At 44.8% G+C, this 22,517-nt stretch overlaps 1 protein-coding gene across 1 annotated transcript in view; it reads right to left on the reverse strand.

The window, feature by feature from the left end:
• Positions 1 to 6,255: 6,255 nt before the first annotated feature.
• The window catches only part of TDP1 (tyrosyl-DNA phosphodiesterase 1), a 72,018-nt gene continuing 55,756 nt past the window's right edge, over positions 6,256 to 22,517 (reverse strand). Inside the window, exons 14-16 of the mRNA XM_007526828.3 lie at positions 14,622 to 14,724; positions 10,362 to 10,467; positions 6,256 to 6,559 (exon numbers count right to left, since the gene is read on the reverse strand). Coding sequence (XP_007526890.1) covers positions 6,486 to 6,559; positions 10,362 to 10,467; positions 14,622 to 14,724 — 283 coding nt within the window. The 3' untranslated portion in view covers positions 6,256 to 6,485. The remainder of the gene's footprint in view (positions 6,560 to 10,361; positions 10,468 to 14,621; positions 14,725 to 22,517) is intronic.

The raw sequence follows: 22,517 nt of genomic DNA on the forward strand, positions 1-22,517 counted from the left end.
TTCCAGCTAAGAATTACCTCGCCCCCGGAGAGGAAGCGCCCCGGCTCAGAGCCCGCCCACCCGCCTGGACACGCCTGGAGCAATGAGCAGACAACTCGAGGCTCAGGAGCCCAACAGGCCTGCACCCCAGTCCTCGTGGTGCTCCTGTTGTGATCCCCCAGCTCCAGCTCGGCATCCATTCCCGAAGGGCCATCTAACCCACCTGGGAAAGAGGGCTCTTTACTGACGTTTGTTCTAGTCGTCTATCAATTGTGAGAGCATTAAAATCTAAGTCTTTTTTTTTTTTTTTAATTTTAATTAAGGGCTGGGGAGACAGCATAATGATTATACAGAAGACTCTGGTGCCTGAAGCAGCAAAGGTTCCAAGGCTCTGAAGTTTCGGGTTTAGTCCCCAGCAAAACCCTAAGTTAGAGCTGAATAATGCTCTGGCATGTCTGTGTCTCTCATTAAAATAAAGTATATGAAATAGTTTTCACACTAAACCTTAGGTAATATACAATTATGATTACGCAATTGTCTATCTCACTTTATCGATGATTAGAATATTAGGATGGATGAATTATACTTATTTATGTATTCCATACGAGAGGGTTTAGCATGAGGCAGAGACAGGAACAGATACAAGTCAGAGGACCACTCTGGTTCATGCAGCACCAAGGATGGAACCTCAGGCTTGCAAGCCCTGAGCTCTACTACTTGAGCTGCTGCCAAGCTGCTCTATGCCAATTTTCATTTCATGTACTTTGAGGCTCTGTAATGAAGCAAGAACATTTATGACTATTATATCTTTTGGATGCAATGTAAAATGTCTCTCTCTGGAAATAGCCTTGGCTGGGAAGTTTATCTGCTATTAATCTAGTCACCACAAGCTTCTTTTACTTAACATTTGCTATGTCTACCATTATTGTCTTATTTATTTTTAACCAGCACACTGCTTAGCTTTAGTTTATGGTAGTGCTGGGGATTAAACCTGGGGACTTTGCCTCCTTAGGTATGCAAGTGCTTAGGTATGCATAACCATTATACTGTCTCCCCAACCCATTTTACCATTAATTTTAAAGCTGGGTTTTTACTTAAAATAAGAGGGATGCATTGGATCGACCTTCTCGTGGTGCATCCCGTGAGTACCCATTCATTGGGGAAACTGACGATCCTTCCTAGCCGACTGAATCCACATGGATCCCAGTCACTTTCAAAGCCAGCAACAAGCAGCTCCTGACAGCTTTCAACCTGACGCTGTTGACTGGCTATGGAAGAAGGGCAAACGCTAGAAGAACTTAAAATAAGTGTGTGTGTGGCTTTGGGTTTTGGTCAACTCTAACAATCTCTACCAATAAACTGAATCATTCAGACTGACACTTGCCCACTCGAGTTTTTCTCATGATGGCACTGTCTATATTCACACTGTTCAACACCACACTCTATTCAGTGGTGACAACCGAGTGCTTGGAGTGCGGTTCATGCAGCTAAGGAACTAACTTTTGAGTTTCACTTGATGTTAACAATTTAAATTTTAGCATCATGTGGTCCAGGGAGTGTCAGTGTCTAGAGCACTAAACCTAAAAGCATAAAGTTTCAAGTTCAATGTCTGGCATCTTGTGTTCCAGACAGATGATCTGTCGCTTTCTCATATCAATATATAAACCTGGTGCCAGAAAGTGGCATCACTCAGCGTGCTGCTGTCATGTGCACGACCCAGGAAGTTTCCACATTGTGGGTGTCTTTCCATCTATTTTAAAAAATGAAAGAGAGCCCAGGCAGTGGTGCACCCGGTAGAGTACACATGCTACAATGTACAAGGACCCAGGTCCAAGCTCCTGGTCCTACATGCATGGGGAAAGCTTCAGAAGTGCTCAAACAGTGCTGCAGGTGCTTCTTCTTCTTCTCTATCGCTCCCCTTCCCTCTCAATGTCTCTTTTTTGCCTCCTGGATTATTGCTGGGGCTCAGTGCCTGCACTATGAGTCCACTCCTAGAGGCCATTTTTTCCCCTTTTTTGTTGTCCTTGTTGTTTATCATTGTTGTTATTATTGATGTCCTTGTTGTTGGACAGGACAGAGAGAAATGGAGAGAGGAGGGGAAGACAGAGGAGGGAGAGAAAGATAGACACCTGCAGACCTGCTTCACCACCTGTGAAGCGACTCCCCTGCAGATGGGGAGCCGGGGGCTCGAACCCTCTCAACTTCTATCCAATAAATAAATAAATAAATAAATAAGAATAGGGCTAGGGAGACAGCATATAATTCATCAAAAGACTTTCATTGCTGAGGCTCTGAGTTCCAAGGATTAATTCCCAGTACCACTAATAGCCAGAGCTGAGCAGTGCTCTGGTCTTTTTCTCATAAATCAGTAAGTAAATAAATAAATACGGTCAGGCGGTAGCTCACCTAGTTGAGTGGACTTAAGTACCATGCACAAGGACGTGGTATCCACTTGTAGGCGGGAAGATTCATAATCAGTAAAACAGTGTTGCAGGTGTGTCTCCTATCTGCTCCTCACCTTTCAATTTCTCTCTATCCTATCAAATAAAAAAGAAAAATTGCCCAGTGGCAGAATTTTAGATGCGTGCAGCCTCAGTACCACCAAAAAAAAAAAAAAAAAAAAAAAAAAAAAGATGTAGGTGAAGGAAATTCAAAGTCCTGTGGGCTGAAGAATTTATTGTTTTATTTTTATTATTTTTAATTGAAAGTACACACAGAAAAATTGAGAGTAAAAGGAGAAGAGAAAAACATCCCTGCAACACTGCTTTACCACAAGAACCTTCCCCCCCGCAGGTGGGGACTGAGGGTTTGAACTTAGGTCCTTGCACATGGGAACCAGGTGCGCCCCCACGTGACCTCCTTCCTGTTCTTTTCAAACAGGCAGTTAACTTGGCTGAACTCAACTGCAAACACCTCTCCATGCAGTGGGAAGTAGCAGGAACTTTCCTTCATTCAGTTTCCTTCCGCATGCACTATACAATGGATCAGCCAGAGGTTTGAGCTGAGTGTATGGACAGAACGAGGGACTAACTCCGGCTCGATATACTCGGTGATTTCTGCCCTCAGTCCGAGGCTGCAGTGGCTCTGGGTCTGCAGGCTGGCAGGCTGGCACATTTCCACTGACCAAAGTGGTGAGTGCACAAGCTGGTGTTTCCTGCTGCCACCACTCCTCCACACTCTGCCTGCTGGTGTTCAGTCCATCTCTCTCAGTGCCTGGACTTTGCAGATGTTCATTTCAGAGCACACACTTTCTGTTGGGAGAAAATTGCTTCCATGGGAGCTATTTGGTCCTGCCAGAAGACACCTTATGTCACCCACCCACCCCCAGAAATACTTTATAGTATAAAAAGGGTGAGGGGAGTGGTTGCCCACTGATTGAGTTCATCTTACCATGTTCAAGGAGCTGGGTTCAACCCGGCAGCCCCACCTGTAAGCGGTGAAACACTGCTGCTGTTGTTTCCCTCTTTTTCATAGGAGCATTGCTCAGCTCTAGCTTATGGTGGCATTGGGGTGTTGGGATTGAACCTGGGACTTCTGGTGCCTCAGGCATGAAGGTCTTTTTGCATAGCCATTACACTCTCTCCCCAGCCCAGGTGTCTCTTTATCTCCCCTCTCCCTCTCAACTGCTCTCTAGTCTTATCAAATAGTTTTTTTAAAGGGAGAAGGGTCCAGGAGACAGCATGATAGTTCTGCAAATGACTTTCATACCTGAGTTCCCAGGTTTCGTCCCCAGCACCACCATAAACCAGGACAGAATACTGCTCTAGTTAAAAACAAAACAAAATAAAACAACTACACACAGAGAAGTGTGCAGGCCAAGTCATCACTGGTTGAGTGTACATGCTACCATGTGCAAGGACCCTGGCTCAAACCCCCAGAAAACTTCATGCTGGAGGGCTTGCTGGGGGATTTGGGGGTCTTGCTCATTTCACTGATCCAGGTATCAACTATTTTCAGAGGTCAGACAGAGACAGAGAGGGAGGGAGAGAGAGATAACACGGCAATAGAGCTTCTCCCATGCTATGGAATCCTTAGTGAGCTATCTCTCTGGTTATTTATTTATTTATTTTATATTTATTGGCTAGAGACAGAGAGAAATCAATATGGGAATGGGAGAGAGGGTGACACCTGTAACTCTGCTTCACCTCTTAGGAAGTTTCCTCCCTGTAGTGGGGACTTGAACTCAGGTCCTTGTACATGGTAACATATGTGCTCAACCAGGTGTACCACCACCTGGCGTCTCTGGTTAATAGTTAAATTTTTAAACTGATGCTAAAATTGAAAGAACTTTATAGAGGCAACCTAGAAGGCACAATTTAAATGTTTTATACTAACTTGATATATACCCACCCACCTGTGAATACATCTTATTTAAATGCATTTCTTTTCCTTTTTTAAATATTTATTTTATTGATTCCCTTTTGTTGCCTGTTATATTGTTGTAGTCATTATTATTATTGCTATCGATGTCATTGTTGTTGGATAAGACAGAGAGAAATGGAGAGAGGAGGGGAAGACAGAGGGGGAGAGAAAGATAGACACCTGCAGACCTGCTTCACCGCCTGTGAAGCGACTCCCCTGCAGGTGGGGAGCCGGGGGCTCGAACTGGGATCCTTATGCAGGTCCTTGCGTTTGGTGCCATGTGTGCTTAACCCACTGCGCTACCGCCCAACTCCCTCTTTTTTTTTTTTTTTTTTGTTTTTAACCAGCTCTGGTTTGTGGTAATGTTAAGAACTGAATGTGGGGCCTTTGGTGCCTTAGGCATGAAAGTCTTTTTTTTTAAGAACTGTTATGCTGCCCCCCAACCCTGAATGCATTTTATTAATTTTCCCTTTTTTATTGCCCTTGTTATCGTTATTGTTGTCACTGCTGTCGTTGATGTTGGATAGAACAAAGAAAAATAGAGAGAGGAGGGGAAGACAGAGAGGGAGAGAAATAGACCTGCAGACCTGCTTCACCACCTGTGAAGCGACTCCCCTGCAGGTGGGGAGCTGGGGGCTTGAACTGGGATCCTTACACTGGTCTTTGTGCTTTGCGCCATGTGTGGTTAACCCACTGCACTACCACCCTGACCCCAAAATTTATTTTTATTTTAATGAGAGAGATACAGAAAGACCAGAACACTGCTCAGCCCTGGGTTATGGTGAGACCTTGGGGCCTCAGGCATGAAAGTCTGCATAACCCTGAGGTTGTCTCCCAGTGCCTTCAATGTATTTCAAAGCAAACTTTTCGACATTTACCCCTAAATCCTTTTTTTTGTTACACCACTGTTGAGCTCTGGCTTTTGGTGGTGCAGGGGTTAAACCTGGGACTTCAGAGCCCCAGGCATGAGCTCCTTTTGCATGACTTTTATGCTGTCTCCACACACCTTTGCAATCTTTTGTGCTTTTGCAGCTTAGGAGGTTCTTAGTTTGACCCCAGGTATCACAGGTGTCAGTGATGCTCTGGTTCTTTCTCCCTCTTTCTGGTGGTGCTGGGGATTGAACTTAGGTCCTCAGAGATTCTGGCATGAAAGTCTTTAACCATATCCTCTCTGTTTTGACAGGACTAAGAGATATTGAGAGGGGAGGAGGAGATAGACACCTGCAGTAGCGCTTCACTGCTTATGAAGCGACCCCTTCCCCCTTTGCAGGTGGGGGACTGAGGACTTGAATCTGGGTCCTTGTACTTGGTAACATGTGTGCTCAACTGGGTGAACCACTGCCCAGACCCCTTACTTTGCAGTTCTGTGGATCAGGAGTAGTGCACCCAAATACACTCTGGTTTCCATCTGCCCATGTCACCTCCACTGCCTAGGTCCTGAGCAGCTTGGACTCCCCCCTTTCTGCCCCCAGCACAGGACCAGTGGCTGGTGAGCTCATAGACAAATCCCAGACCTCCGGCGCCTGCCCTGAGCTGGCCCCAACGGATACACCGGCCTTGACTGCCAGGCCTGGGTAGCCTCATAAAATGCATCGAGGGCAGCATCTGCTGCTCCCAGCCGCTGAGCTCATCCAACAAGGGTCTGAACGTTCTGGGAATTAGAGGGCAGTGTCACAAGAGCCACAAACTTGGCTTCTGGAGCCTGAAGGGTGACCACCTGAGCAGCATGCCAGCCTTGGCGACAGATAGTAGGGACATCTGCAGACTTAAATCTGGAAGCTTCCAGACACCCAGAAAGCTGAGGGAAGGCAGGGCAGGAAAATGGTTACTTTCTTCCTCTGAGAAAAGAAAGGATGCTGGAGGAGGAGTGCCGTGCAGTGAGCCCCTGCTCAGAACCATCAACGTGACACCATCTACACTTTTTCTGTTGCCAAGTTTAATAGCTTTTTTTCCAAAGTAAAGTAAGAAAATACATCTTTTTAAGGTGAGGATGTTAATAATGACCACTGAAAGGATAACAAAGAAATATCCACAGTGCAAAAGTTGACTTCTGCAAAGTTTCAGAGGGGCGCAGATAAAACCTTGAAGATAAACACCCAAGGTTTCTGGCTCAGTGTCTTATGCTTCCTGGTGCTTTAGGGTCCTCAGGAGGGAACCCACATGTTCCCATGTGAATCTGGGGCTTTGACGTAAGGAATGTTCCAAATCCAGGGCCGATCTGGGTGGAGGGGGAGATAAGCCACATTACATATATACAGCATCAACTTAAGCAGAATTAAAGTAAAAATTACTCACCTGATAGGATAAACTCATGAGCTAGAATCTCCCAACTATGAAGAAGCTTTCCTAAAGCCAACTCCAGACCACTGTCCCTTCTAGACAGTGGCTTTTGGCAAAGGCTCAACTGAAGACACAAGAGCTTGGGAGGTGGCACAGTGATGGCATTTTGGTCTGACAAGCAAAATGGATAGGAAGATGAGAAGGAGAGACAGAGACAGGGAGTGAAGGAGAGATAATGCAGCATTGCTCCGCTGCTGTGAAGCTTCCCATGTGCAGGTGCTCCCATGTGGTGCCTGTGGCAGAAACCCAGGTCCTGGCACAGAGGAAAGTGTATGCTCTGCCAGGCGAACCTATTTGTTCTATTTATTAAGTAGATACTTTGTTTATTTGGCAATACAACAGAGAAGAGAGAAGAGAGAGAACACCAGAGTATCACTCCAGCACATACAATGCTGGGGATCAAACTTGGGACCTCATGCTTTAGCATCTGATGCCTTATCCACTGTGCCACCTCCCAGTGGCCAAGCCTACTCATGTAACCAACTTATTTCAAAGGGTCTGCTGGGAATGCTGGGATTACGCAGGTGCAAAGTTCCACTGAAAAGAACTTAGTGGGGGAAACAAGGTTTGCTTTTAGGACCACGTGCCCTTTGAGTGGAATGAGTTAAGGCTGACGTCAAGAGCATAACGTAAAAGTGATGAGGGCACGGATGGGGTCTGCCTTACTCGCTGACGCACTGGAGGCTCTTAAAGAGTCTGCACGCAGCAGCTGTGAACCTACGTGCCTGCAGAGAGAGCAGACAAGAAGCCAGCTCTGCATGAAGCGAGGCAGACCCTGCGGCCGAGTCTCTGCTCTCATTTTACTTTATTTGAAAATTTCTGTTTCGAAGGATGAATATGGGATGATCTCACTCTCAGGCCGAAGTTGAAAAACAAGATTAGAAAAGAAAACACAAGTCGAACCTGAAATGGAATTGGAGTATTACACCAAAGTAAAAGACTCTGGGGTGGGTGGGTGGGTGGGGAGAATACAGGTCCATGAAAAATGATGAATGAAATAGTGGGGGTTGTATTGCTAAATGGGAATCTGGGGAATGTTATGCATGTAAAAAAAAAAAAAAAGAAGTAGAAACGCAAAGCAGAAATTGACTGAGTTTGGAGTATGGCACCAAAGTAAGAAAGCAGAAGTATACTAGAGTTTGCAGTGAGTACCTCCCTAATACTTCCTCTCCACTTTTCCAAGCTTTGGGTCCATGATTGCTCAACAATTTGTTTGGCTTTGTATGTTAACTCTCTTTTCAGTCACCAGGTTCCAGGTGTCATCAGGATGCTGGCCAGACTTCCCTGGATTGAAGACACCACCAATGTGTCCTGGAGCTCAGCTTCCCCAGAGACCCATCCTACTAGGGAAAGAGAGAGGCAGACTGGGAGTATGGACCGACCAGTCAACGCCCATGTTCAGCGAGGAAGCAATTACAGAAGCCAGACCTTCTACCTTCTGCAACCCTCAATGACCCTGGGTCCATGCTCCCAGAGAGATAGAGAATGGGAAAGCTATCAGGGGAGGGGGTGGGTTATGGAGATTGGGTGGCGGGAATTCTGTGGAGTTGTACCCCTCCTACCCTATGGTTTTGTTAATTAATCCTTTCTTTAATAAAAAAAAAAAAAAAAAGAAAATTTCTGTTTCGGGGCCTCTGGTGGCTTCTCGTGTCGAACTGTGATTCGTTAACAGCAGTGTATTTCCCTGCTAAATTCTTTGTAGTCTACTGATATAGAAAATACTAAACAAGTTTTTTTTTTTTTTTTTTTTTTTTACACCAGAGCACTGCTCCGTGCTGGCTTATGCTGGGTGGAGAATTGAACCTAGGACCTCAGAGCCTCAGGCATGGGTGTCTTTTAGTCTTTTTCATAAACACTGTGCTATTTTCCTCAGCCCTAAATAAGGTCTTAACCACATGTTAGCGCTTTCAAAATCACATAGGACTCCCTTGAATGTTCGCTCTTTATGAAAGGATGGTTTCTGACTTACTGGCATTATTTCAAATGCTACCAAAGAGCATGGAAGGGAACACAGTGCTGATAAGAAATGAGACCCTCCACTTTTTTGTATACATCTTTCAGAGCAAAGGCACAAAAAATAGAAACCTTGGTGCTGCGTGCTGGCCAAATAAGAGATTCATCAAAGGCTGGAGAAAGAGCACAGTGGTAACACACCAGACTTGTGGGCCTGAGGCTCCAGAGGTCACAAGTTCAATTTCTGGTACCATATACTGCAGAGCTGAGCAGCGCTCTGGTATATCTCTTTCTCTACCAAAAAAAAAAAAAAAAAAAAAAAGACACTCTTGAGGCCAGTTGGTGGTACATACAGTTGAGTGCAAACATTACCTTGTACAAGGACCTGGGTTCAAGTCTCTGGTCCCCACCTGCAGGGTGGAAGCTTCAGGAGTGGTGATACAGTACTGCAGGGGTCTCTCTTGCTCTCTGTATCTCCTATTTTGCTGTTTCATCATTGTTGTGGTTATTATTATTGCCATTGTTGATGTTGTTTGTTGTTGGACAGGACAGAGAGAAATGGAGAGAGGAGGGGAAGACAGAGAGGGGGAGAGAAAGACAGACACCTGCAGACCTGCTTCACCGCCTGCGAAGCGACTCCCCTGCAGGTGGAGAGCCTGGGACTCGAAGGGGATCCTTAAGCCGGTCCTTGCGCTTTATGCCACGTCTTTTTCTTCTTTTTTGTTCTCAGTATTTTTTTACTTATTTACTTTGGATAGAGACAGAGAGAACCTGAGAGGGAAGGGGGAGGTAACGTGGGAGACAGAGAGAGTCACCTGTTGCTCTGCTTCACGGCTTGCGGAGCTTTCCTGCTATGGGTGGGGGTTGAACCTGGGTACTTGGGCACTGTAATGTGTGCACTTAGCCAGGTGTGCCACCTCTAGGTCCCACCTTCCTTCTTTCCTTACTTTTTGGCAGACACAGAGAAGGCAGAGAGAGAGAGAGAGAGAGGAAGGGAGAGAGGCCCTCTTCCACTGAAGTTTCCTTCAGTATGGTAGAGGCCAGGGTCACGCCTAGCTCATGCACATGGCAAGGCAGCACACTACCCAAGCGAGCTACTGGGGTGTCGGTAAAGTCGTGAGGGATTTCTGCAAAAGTGTGTCACGGATTTTCCTTGTGCGCTGTGATGTGTGTTTAACCAGGTTTACCGCCACCTGGCCCCCATCATGGCTTTTCCAACAACCCAATATTCTGCCCAGAGCTTCTAAGTTTCAAAGAGACCTCCCCCCCCCACTCCTCCCTTTTTTTTTTTTTTTTGTCTCCAGGGTTATTGCTGAGGCTCAGTGATGAATCCACTGCTCCTGGAGGCTATTTTTTCCCCTTTTTGTTGCCCTTGTTGGTTTATTGTTGTTGTGTGGTTATTATTATTGTTGTTATTGATATCATTGTTGTTGGATAGGACGGAGTGAAATGGAGAGAGGAGGGGAAGTCAGAGGGGGGAGAGAAAGACAGACACCTGCAGACCTGCTTCACTCGCAGGTGGGGAGCTGGGGGCTCGAACTGGGATCCTTAGGCTGGTCCTTGTACCTCTTGCCATGTGCACTTAACCTGCTGCACTACCACCCGACCTCGTGACCTCCCTTTTAAGGAGAGGAGCCTATCAAGTCAGAATTATTGTCATCACAACCCTAAGCCACTCTCTGTCCCTTTTGCCTCCTCTTGCGTGTGCAGAGATCTCTGCATCTCACCTTTGCTGCCATACAGTTCTGGAGGCAGATCGTACGGCACAGGAAAGGCCTTCGGCTCCTGGCTCCCCGAGAAGAATTTGGATTTCACTTGGAAACTGTACAGACCCTACAGACACACAAAGGAATTGGTGATTTCTCCGGTTTTCTTAGAAAAGATCTCTAGAACCAATATTACATCTATACATTTGTCGTTGAAATTCACGGCGACAGTATGCCAGGCTAGCTTCGCGGCGGTAGATAGACGGCCAGGGAGGGACACAAGGCTGAGCGGAGAAGCTATATTTCTTTATTCACGAGCCAATGGTTCAAAAAACTAATCTAATCTAATCACCACACAATTCTGTCCTCCATCTTTCTCCTCTGGGGGCAGCGTCAGGAATAGAGGATAGAGGCGGGGAGAAGGAAGAAGCAAAAAGGCAAAGACTAAACCACGATCTCCCGGAGGCAGGGGGAGTGAGACCAAACCAATGTAACAGAATGACCATGTAAATAGACCACAACGTCAAGCAACGTACAGAACGGATCCCAGAAGCAGAACTAGAAGCACACCAACATACATTCACAATAAAAATCTAAGCTCCCTCCCCTGTTTGGAAGGCCAACTATATTTACAACTCCCCACAAAGGCATTTTACCTAATGCATTTAGGCCTGAATTTCCTTTTTTTAAAAAAAATATATTATTTATTTATTTATCTTACTGAGGGGTGGCAGAGGGATACCAGAGCACTGCTCAGCTCTGGCATCTGGTGGTGCTGGGGATTGAACTTGGGACCTCAGAATCTCAGGTATGAAAAAGTCTTTTTGCATAACTATTATGTTATCTCCCCAGCCTAGATAGTTTGTCTTTCACCAGTTAAATTCTAGCAAAGCTTGAGGCCTGAGAGGTGGCTCAGGGGTGCACACCTTAACACGTGGGAGGCCTATCAGGTAAAAAGAAAGGGGGATAGAGAAAGGGGGACAAAAAAGGGGAGATAAAGAAAGGGGGAAATAAAGAAAGGGAAAAATTGCCATCAAGACACAGACCCCCAGTGATTACCCTCGTGGCAATTAGAAAAAAGTTAATATTAACATAGGTCAAGAAAGACGAGTCAATATGCTCATTTCTGTGAAGAAAGAGGGCAGAGGCTGAGATATGAGGCCAATTTGAAGATTACTAAACACTATATAGACTTTCACATAAAAGAGGCTGGGTAGTGGCACACCCAGTTCAGAGAGTACATGTCACTTCTTCTTCTAGCGTTTGCCCTTCTTCCGTAGCCAGTTAATGGCTTTGAAAGTGACTGGGATCCATGTGGATTCAGTCGGCTAGGAAGGATCGTCAGTTTCCCCAATGAATGGGTCCTCACGGGAAGGTCGATCCATTGCAGTACATGTCACTTATACACGAGGACCTGGGTTACAGCTGCAGGGACTGTTAGGCTAAAAAGAGTTTCAAGTAAAAAATGACCCTTCCTTTTTTTGTTAGCTATTTTTGGCTCATTTCTGTTATTTTCAAACACACCCCAGCGAAGGGTTAAGAGTCTCCACAGGCTGGCCTGTGGTCTGATGGCCTAAACATTTAGGTTTGTGACTCTGCTGTGTGGTGTCTGGCTTCACATCTAAGAAGGCTCAAGCCATCTGTGTTTGCCTGGAAGCAATGTGCTTTCTTCCTGAAAGCCACTGCTGATCCAAATTCTAGGGTAGTGCATATATATTTAAAAAAAAACAGTACCATTTTTCTCTTCAATCTGGGTGTCAAATAATTTGAAGCTGTCTTCTAATTATCATTATTTATGTATCACTTGGCAATGCACAAAACAGAGGAAGATCCCCCTCCCAGGCACAGCTACTTAACAGACAGTTAAGACAATGCATTTATAAAACACCAGGTGAGAGGGTGGACATGTATCACACATGAGAAATTACTGACTTTTTCCTTTATCGGCTTTGGGAGTGAGAGAGCTGTGCGTCTCTGTGACAGATTATGTTTAGGGGCTTAGCTCAATCATAGGGAACAAGAAACACGGTTAAATTCCAGTTAGAGACGCAATTTATCTTCTAATGGCTTCTAACCTGAGTAGCATCCATAAGCAGTAAGATTCTGTCCAAGCTATCAATTTTTCCTGGGTAAAATACTAATGACAGAGAAGTGAAGACAGAAATTTCTGGGGATGTGGCTAAAACTTTTTTTTTTTTTTTTGCTTTGTTTGTTTTGTTTTTTGTCACTAGGGTTATTTCTGGGGACTAGATTCTACCACTGTTTCCTGGCGGCCATTTTTTGGTAGAAGGAAAGAGGACAACGCACCACCATTCCACCATTTCCAAAGCCTCCTCTCTCACTCCCCCCCCGCCCCAATTCAAAGCAAAAAATACTCCCATCTTCCTAATAAGCTCACAAATGCCTCTGGATCTGCAATATAGCCCCTGATGTGTAAAATCACTAAATCTTGCTTCTGGGGAAATAGCAAGACTGGTAAGCATGCAGAACTCTCATTCTCAAGGTTCCCAGTTTGAGTCTTGGCATTGTACACACCTCAGTGTTGCTCTGGCTTCTATCTTTATGCGTAAAATTCCTTCTAGCATAAAATAAGTCAAAAGAAAGTCTCGGGCTGGCGAAACAGCCTAGACTGTTGTAGTACCAACTTATATGCCTGAGGCTTCAGAGGTTCCAGGTTCAGTTCTTGGTACCACCACATGACAGAGCTGAGCAATGCTGTGTTTTCACTCTTTAACCCATGCCCATTTATTCTCATAAGACATAAGGGTTGGGGAGACAGTATAGTGGTCTTTTCTTTTTTTCTTTTTTTTAATCTTTATTTATTAGATACACACAGCCAGACATCAAGAGGGAAGGGAGTGATAGAGAGGGAGAGAGACAGAGAGACACCTGCAGCACTGCTTCACCACTCACAAGGCTTTCCCCTTGCAGGTGGGGACCAGGGGCTCAAACCTGGGTCCTTGTGCACTGTAATACGTGCACTCAACCAGGTGCACCACCACCCGGCCCCAACAGTATAGTAATCTTAAAAGACTCCTGCCTAAGGATCTGATGTCCCAGTCTTAATCCCCAGCACCACCAAAGGCCAGAACTGAGCAGTGCTCCAGTGGTTGGTATCTCTCTCTCTCTCTCTCTCTAAGATAAAACAAATATTAAGCAAAAAACCTTGAGGGATGATATAAAATAAAGACATAAATAACTACGTGAATAAATACACCTTTCTTTTACTGAAATGTTCTGACCCTTAATCAGTTAGTGTGACCTAAAAGTTGTAGAGCTAAGTGAAAGGGACACTCCCCCAGATTACATAACAGGTAAGTAAGTTCATATTAGACTTCAAAAGAATCTAGCCTTGGGTTTAACTCAAGCATGTATCCAGCACCTACAGTGTAGTGTGATTGTCAAGTGCTGGGTACACAAACTGCCTTGACAGACATTTCTGGAGCTCTTGAACGTGCTCCTAACCAGAGTGAGAGCTACACATCCCACGCTCTCAGGACAGGACAGTTTTGTCTCAAAATCAACCTGTTTGTTGAGCCACTTAAAAGAAGTGGACAAAATGGGGACAAAGTATTTGGTTACCACAGACTTTCAATTTTTCAGATCAATCCCACAAGTTTCAGAAGGTAATTTTGCTCGGAATGGGAAGAGCTGGCTCTGGACCAGCTACCGTATTTATGCCATGTAACGCGTCACGTCTTGGCCACGAATTCCTGAGCAACATGGACCTGCAGGGCTGTGGGGAGCTGTGAGCTGCAGCATTCCTTTTTAAAGAATGCCTATGGGGCTGGGGAAATAGCATAACGGTTCTGTAAAAGACTCCCATGCCTGAGGCTCTCAGATCTCAGGTTTAATCCCCAGCACTACCATAAACCAGAGCTAAGCAGTGCTCTGGTCTCTCTTTTTCATTAAAAATAGTGACAAACAAACAAAGAGAAAAGACATCTCTGCCCAGAAACAAACCGTAACTAATGGTAATGCTGGCATGAGTTCAGCATTCAAGAACACAAGGGTCAGGTTGGTCAGGAAGGGAGGGCAAAAGTGGACAACTCAGATAATATGGATGTTTGGGGCTTGAGCTTCTATTCAAGAGACACAAAGGTGGGCCAGTCTGACCCAGAACATTGAGCGATGCAGAAGCTAGTCAATGCAGGGCAGTGGCTGAGCTGGGCTTGGGGTCAGAAGCCAGGTCTGTTATCTCCCAACTTGGGGGACAAGTCATTACGACAAGAGGAAGAGCACACATAAACTCACAACATTGCAAATCTCGTGAGAACTTACAAACGCAGAAGGCAGGAAAAGGATTCCAAGCTCATAGGAGCGGATCATCAGCTGGGTGCCATTCTTCTCCAATGCTCCCCAGGCGGCCTTGGACAGATTGGCGCTGTGGAGACAAGGACACAGAAAGGGCTGACTCGGTGAGGCATTTCAGCATGGGTCAGACTCCCACAGCTGCCAGAGTGTGGGTCAGAAACTCAGATAGCTGCAATCACACTCATTCAGATTCTGGCAGAGACACCCGCTTTGGCCAATGGAATTTCAACCTTTCTGTGCTGTAATCCTTAAGATTTATCTGATTGCTGATTTGGGATCATTTCATCCTCATCTGAATTTTCTCTTGTGGACACTATTAAAATAATCATTCTTCCTTAGTTTCCTTTTCTTTGCAAGTATATGGGGTAACCAGGATAGTTGTGTTGTATGTAAAAGTAGCATTTTAGACAGGAAAAAAAAGATGTCAACATTATTATATACAGGACTATCTGAAACTCCATATTCCTTTTTTTCTGACCTTTTTTCTTTTGGGGGGGGCAGCACAGTGCTAGTTTCTATATATGCAAAGCCTGTGTTCTTACTGCTGCACCACCTCTGGAGACCGTTTTCTACTTTCAGGCTAAAGAAAACAGTGAATTTAGAGTCCCGTTTTATATGGGCAAAGGGTTGAGGGTATGTGGCTGGGGAGATGGCACAGTGGTGATGCAGAGGACTTTCATGCCTGAGACTCTGAGGTTCCAGGAACAATCCCCAGCACCACCACAAGCCAGAGATGAGCAGTGCTCTGGAAAAGTGGGAATCACGGATGTGGGTGAGAACTACATGCTGAACTGACCAGATGGACCAAGAGTCAGGATACCCAAGGAGAGATGATAAGCTCCAGCCCTGGGGGGATTGTTTTAGAGAATCACTACTAGAGGAACTCATACTGAGAACTTTCATCTGAAGATTAATTAGTGAAAATCCAGGAGAAGCATTTTTTTTTTTTTTTTTATTGCTACCAGATTTATGGCTGGGGCTTGGTGCCGGCACTGCAAACCCACTACACCTGGAGGTCGTCCCACCACCCATTTCCCCCCCTCCTTCTATTTTATTTGGTAGGACAGAGAGAAATTGAGATGGGGAGGCAGAGAGGAAGAGAAGATAAATACCGGCAGACTTGCTTCACTGCTTGTGAAGCGTGCTCCCAGCAGGTGTGGACCAGAGGCTTGAGCTTTTCAAGATTCATTCACAGGGGCGCCTAGAATTTTTCTGAACTAAGTTCTGGAGCTGCAGTCCTGGGAATTGAAAGCCTGACAGATGCAGAGCTCAAGTTCAATGAAAAGAACCACTGTGGGGCCAGGTGGTGTTCATTTGGTTGAGTGTACACATCACCACACACAAGGACCCAGGTTCAAGTCCCTGATTCCCACCTGCAGGGGGGAAGCTTCACAAGCGGTGAAACAATACTGGAGGTCTCTCTCTCTCTCTCTCCCACCTCCTTCTCTCTCAATTTCTGTCTCTAATCCAAAATAAAATTCTTGAGGAGGAGGAGGAGGAGGAGGAGCTGCAAGAGGAGGAGGAGAGGAAGAATCACTACGCATTTTTTGATCAGGATTCTCAGAGAACAGACAAGATGAAATCAGAGAGGAGGAAGCTCCTTAAATAATCAAGCTAAATTAAAAAAAACTAAAAACAAGACATCTCTGTAGACTCCTGTCTTCTTAAGAGGACCATACTGAGAACAAGGACATTTTCTTTGCTGTTCAAGGGCTTCAGGCGTGAACACCACAGCCTGGGGTGAATCGCAAAGACAAAGTGCAGAGGAAGTGGAAGTGGGTAAGTCAGTACAGTAAATCTAGATAAAATGCTTTAAAAAGTCAGCAAAATTACTTTCTTTCTTTTCTTTAATTTCCTTTTTTTTTTTTTTTAAGGGGGAATAAGAGAGACCACAGCATTGATGCATCCTCCAATACAGTGGGGACAAGACTCAAAACTGGGGCATGCACATGGCAAAGAAGCATACTATGCTATTTCACAGGCCCAGCCTCTCCCCTCTCAGGCCTCTGACATGTTAGTGAAATGAGACTTTTGGGGCAGAGACACAAGGCCAATGTCAAAGTCAATCAGTCAAAGGGAAGCGGGAGTTATCTTCTGGGAGTATTTCCCCTACTTCTAGATGACTGTCTTCCTGTCTTCCTGTCAGCCCCCTGACACATCAGCATCAACACCACAGAACAGAGGAACTTCCTTTTTTTTTTTTTTGTTTAATTTCCTTACTGGTGGACTAATGTTTTATTTTATTTCATCTATTCCCTTTTTTGTTGCCCTTGTTATTTTATTGTTGTAGTTATTACTGATGTTGTCGTTGTTGGATAGGACAGAGAGAAATGGAGAGAGGAGGGGAAGAGAGAGAGAGAGGGAAAGAAAGACAGACACCTGCAGACCTGCTTCACTGCTTGTAAAGCGACTCCCCTGCAGGTAGGGAGCCAGGGCTTGAACTGGGATCCTTATGCCGGTCCTACACTACCGCCCGACTCTCTGGGGGATTAATGTTTCACAGTCAACAGTAAATACAATAGTTTGTACATGCATAACATTTCTCAGATTTCTACACAACAATACAACCCCCACTAGGTCTTCTGCCATCCTGTTCTAGGACCTGAACTCTCCCCGGATCCTAGAGGCTTTTACTTTGGTGCAATACACCAGCTCCAGTCCAAGTTCTGCTTAGTGTTTTCTTTCTTTTTTTTTTAAACATTTAAAAATTTATTTATTTATTTATTCCCTTTTGTTGCCCTTGTTGTTTTATTGTTGTAGTTATTATTGTTGTTGTTGTTGTTGGATAGGACAGAGAGAAATGGAGAGAGGAGGGGAAGACAGAGAGGAGGAGAGAAAGATACCTGCAGACCTGCTTCACTGCCTGTGAAGCGACTCCCCTGCAGGTGGGGAGCCGGGGTTCGAACCGGGATCCTTATGCCGGTCCTTGTGCTTTGCACCACCTGCGCTTAACCCGCTGCGCTACAGCCCGACTCCCTGCTTAGTGTTTTCTTTTCTAATCTTGTTTTTCAACTTCTGCCTATGAATGAGACCATCCTATATGCTTCTGTTTTTGACTTATTTCACTTAACTTATTTCACTTGATTTCTTCAAGCTCCATCCAAGATGGGCTGAAAATGGTGAAACTGCCATTTTGAATACTTGAGTAGTATTCCATCATGTATATATACCACAACTGAGGTAAAGAACAAACACCTCATCACAGACCCCTGCAAGCGTCAACCCGGCTTTGACCTGGCACGTTATGATCGGGCCCTCCTCAATCGCTATCGAACAGGCCATGGCCGGTGCGCCGCTATGTTCCATCGCTGGGGAGCCAGAGACGACCTGAACTGCCCCTGCGGCTCCAGACAGACTATGACCCACATAGTCAACGACTGCCACCTCTCCAGATTCAAAGGAGGTCTCGAATCTTTACATCAGGCTCAACCTGACGCTGTTGACTGGCTACGGAAGAAGGGCAAACGCTAGAAAAAAAAAACCCACAACTTTTTAGCCACCCATCCGATGCTTGGCATCTGGAACCTCTTACTTTCTCCTCTCTACAACGATGAGTTCTGATTGATAAGAAACAAATACAACTCCTTTTCAGGTAACAGTCAACTGTGAAGAAGGATCTATGCTCACATTTAAGTAGGCCACTCCCCTCCCCTCCCCTCCCCTCCCCTCCAGCTGGTCCATCTCTACCTCCTCACTTCCCGCCACAAAATCAGTAGTTTTCCCTGTGGGCTCAACACTGAGCAATTTCTGTTTGGGAGTTCCCTGACAAAGTGTTGGGAAGCCCTGGCCCAGTGATCTCTACAAGTGAAAAAAGTCGGGTGGCAGTTCACAGCATCTCCTACCACCCCCAACCCCGGCCTGAGCTCAGAGTGGCTGACTGAGTTGACTTTTCAGATTTTGTTTCAAGGTGCAGGATCCCCAAGAGCAGCTGCCTCATGGGAACACACATCAGTCCTTAATCGGGGCAGCAGCTGCTCAAAGAGTGTCGAGATGACTAACAGCCCGAGTTCTAAACCAAACCTTCCAGAGGATGGGGGAAAGGGAAGCAAACACTTGCACAGATGCGAGGAGCAGAATGTTGACAGTGGATGTGGGGAGTTAGAGACTAAGCAGCTGGGGAGACAGGAGGAAAGATGATTCACCCCAGCTAATGCTGCTGCCCCCCTCACCCCCCCCCACACACCTTAAACTCATGCCTGTCACATGTGCCGATGCTGCAAGTTACCCCCAGCTAGCGTGTGCTGTAGGACTTCTTGTATTGACACTGGGCTGGCTTTCTTCTTTTGTGCTAAGATGTTTCCCAAGTGAAATGGAAAACTAAGCTCGGGGTAGAAGATTTGAGTTGGAGGTACAAATATATACAGATGTAGGCATACAGATTGGACAGAGTCTATCCATTTCCCTTATCCACTTTTACCATTTAGACTATCACCAACAGTATTTTAAAGTCTTTTCTTAGATCCTTGAGAACAATGGGGAGGGTAGAATCTTTTTTTTTTTTTTTGATAAATATTTGTTTCCACTAACTCTTTTTTTTTTTTTTTCCTCCTCCAGGGTTATTGCTGGGCTCGGTGCCTGCACCATGAATCCACCGCTCCTGGAGGCCATTTTTTTCCCCCTTTTGTTGCCCTTGTTGTAGCTTCGTTGTGGTTATTATTATTGCCCTTGTTGACGCAATTCGTTGTTGGATAGGACAGAGAGAAATGGAGAGAGGAGGGGAAGACAGAGAGGGGGAGAGAAAGATAGACACCTGCAGACCTGCTTCACCGCCCGTGAAGTGACTCCCCTGCAGGTGGGGAGCCGGGGGCTCGAACCGGGATCCTTACGCCGGTCCCTGCGCTTTGCGCCACATGCGCTTAACCCACTGCGCCACCGCCCGACCCCCGGTAGAATCTTTTAAAAACAAACTCCCCCCCCTTTCATCTAATAGGCAAATAGATTTTATGTAAATATGATTTCCCTGATCTACTGGCAGTACTCAGTATCTTAATCATATTCACTGGACAGCTTTTCAAAATCGTATGAATTATCTCTACTATCACTTTTAGAGTTCGGCTGTTTGTCTTATTTTTATCACTATCTAGTGTACATTAGGTTTCTATTGTTGCTCTAACAAACTGCCACAAATTCAGTAGCTTAAAACAACATGGTGGTGGGGGGTAACACATAGTAGTGTGCAAACATTACTGTACACAAGGACACAGGTTCAAATCCCTGGTCCCCAGCTGCAGGGCGAAGCTTCATGAGCAGTGAAGCGATACTGTAGATCTCTCTTTATCACTCCTACTCCCGATCTCCCCTTTCCCTTTCAACTTCTGTCTTTATCCAATAATTAATAAATAAAATACATAAAAAAAAAAGCAAAAACTTCAAATAGAAGAACTTGCATCAAGTCTGATGTGGGTCATGCAGGGCTAGAGTCAACGTCATGGAAGGGTTGCACTCATTCTGTAGGCTCTAGGGGAAAGCCTCCTTCTATGTCCTTCCCAGTTTTTGGAGGGTACATTCTTTCTTTGCCTCTCCATTCTTTCATCTTCATGGTCAATATGGTTGGTGGGTCCTTTCTGAATTCCATCTGTCCTGATTTCTTCCTCTCCCACTTCTAAGCACCTTCAAGACTGCATTAGACTCTCCAGGATTACACGCCCCCCCCACCCCCGCTCTAAAGTCATTCACTAGCATGTCTTTCTGTCTACACTCTGACCCTCCTCTGTTCAGGAACATTCCCAGGCCCTGGGGATTAGGACAAGATCACAAGGAGCCCTGTTCTCTCCACAAAAGGGTGACCTTTATACATATTGCAATTATGTTGCAAATGGTCTCTCAGTCTGTTAAAGCTGTTTAGCAAAGATTTTATATAGTTCAGATGGCCTTTTGTGCTGGCTTTTATCTTTTGAGACAAGGAAGGAGAGTTATTCAAGCTGTGATTTTTTTTTTTCCCCTTTATAGCTTCTGAGTATGAGGTCTTGTTTAGAAAGGCCTTTTACAACCACACCTAGATGATGCCTTGTGATGAACTGAATTTCTAAAAGATTCCTTAAGTCCACAAATGTATCATTTTTTAAAAAAAATTGATGACCTAGCACATTTGCATTCCAGCCATTAAATCTTGGCCTACTCCAAAGGTCAGGAGGACACTGTGCTCAAAATTGATACTTAGGGCTACTATTCATATAATATATAATATAATATATATTCACATATTAGCTTTGTTTATCGTCAGAGATAGATATCAAATTCTTATCCCATTTATCCGCCCCTCCATCCTGCATGGATATCCAATAGTCTTAGCAGCATTTACTGAAAAGAATGTCTTTTTTTCCATTGAATTTAACTGGCGTCTCAGTCAAAACTCACCACTGGACTCTTCCGTTTCATTGATCAACATATCTACTAATGCTGACAGCACAGTCTTACAGCATTTACAGTGTCTTGTAGCATTTTATAGGGGGTCAGCTGAGGTTAAGCCTTCTTGAAAACTCTCTTGGCTACTTTAGGTCGTGTATCTATGTGAATTGCCAGTCAGCTTTCTTCTCTAAAGTCACCATGGCTATTCTAAAGACCTTACACATCCAGTAAATTTCAGAATCAACTTGCTGATTTTTTTTTTTTTTTTTACCAAAAGAAAAAAAAAAGGTTGAGATTTAGATTGGGGCTCAAAGAAATCTATCAATGAAGTTGATAGATGAATATTAATGTTAACTCTCCCCAAACCAGGAATATGAATGTCCTCAACATATTTAATTTCTTTCAGGGGCCAGGGAGATAACTTAACTGCACTGTGAGGTTCCTGGTTCCAACCCTGATGTTGGAGCGGTGCTTGGTTAGTTTCTTTCTTAGGCAACTCTCTTCTTATATATAACAATCTTTAATTTCTTTCAGTAGTGTTTTACATCCAGTGTAGATGTCTTAACACATCTTTTGTTTAATTCATGTCTAGGCATTTGATACCTTTTTTTTTTTTTTTTTTTTTGCCTCCAGGGTTATCTCTGGAGCTTGGTGCCTGCACTATGAATCCACTGCTCCTGGAGGCTGTTTTCCCCCCTTTGTTGCCCTTGTTGTTTATCATTGTTATTAGAATTATTGCCATTATTGTTGGATAGGACAGAGGGATCAAGAGAGTAGAGGAAGACAGAAAAGGGGAGAGAAAGATAAGACACCTGCAGATCTGTTTCACCACCTGTGAAGCAACCCCCCTGCAGGTGAGAAGCCGGGGAGCTGGGGGCTCAAACCGGGATCCTTACACTGGTCCTTGCACTTTGTGCTAGGTGTGCTTAACAACACTGTGCCTGCCCCCCCGTATTTGATACTTTTAATCATATTTTACTTAGTTCCTCAGAACTTTGTAAAAATATGTAGCACGCCACCCATGCATTTAACTTTAATTCTTCTTTTATAAGTACCACACTCTAGCCAATTACGCCACTGGAGCTACAGTCTTTAATTCTTCTTCTACAATCTTTTTTGTCTTTTAATTCTTGCCTTATGGTACTGGATCTGATTCTAGTGCCATTCCACTAAGGATATGCTCTTTAGCCTCTGATCTACTACAGGGATACTATAACCTTATCCATGCTATTATACTGAAATTGCTCAGAATTAGAAATCTCCATATAACCATATCTGATAGAAACCTTTTCAGCCTCTTATTCAATTGTTTGTCGTATGTGACTTTCACCAGTCCCCTGCCTCCAGGAAGTATTTTCCCCTGAATTCTGTCAATCTCTTGTTATGTTGAGTCTCTTTGGTCATTTCTTTGTTCTGACTGACCTTTAAATACAGGAGTGTTGGGAATTTGGCCTGTCTCATAAAGTGATAATAACTTGCATGCAAAGTCCTTGTTCTACTGCTGATCCACCCCTC

Source organism: Erinaceus europaeus, chromosome 22, assembly GCF_950295315.1.
Source record: "Erinaceus europaeus chromosome 22, mEriEur2.1, whole genome shotgun sequence".
NCBI classification, from domain to species: domain Eukaryota; kingdom Metazoa; phylum Chordata; class Mammalia; order Eulipotyphla; family Erinaceidae; genus Erinaceus; species Erinaceus europaeus.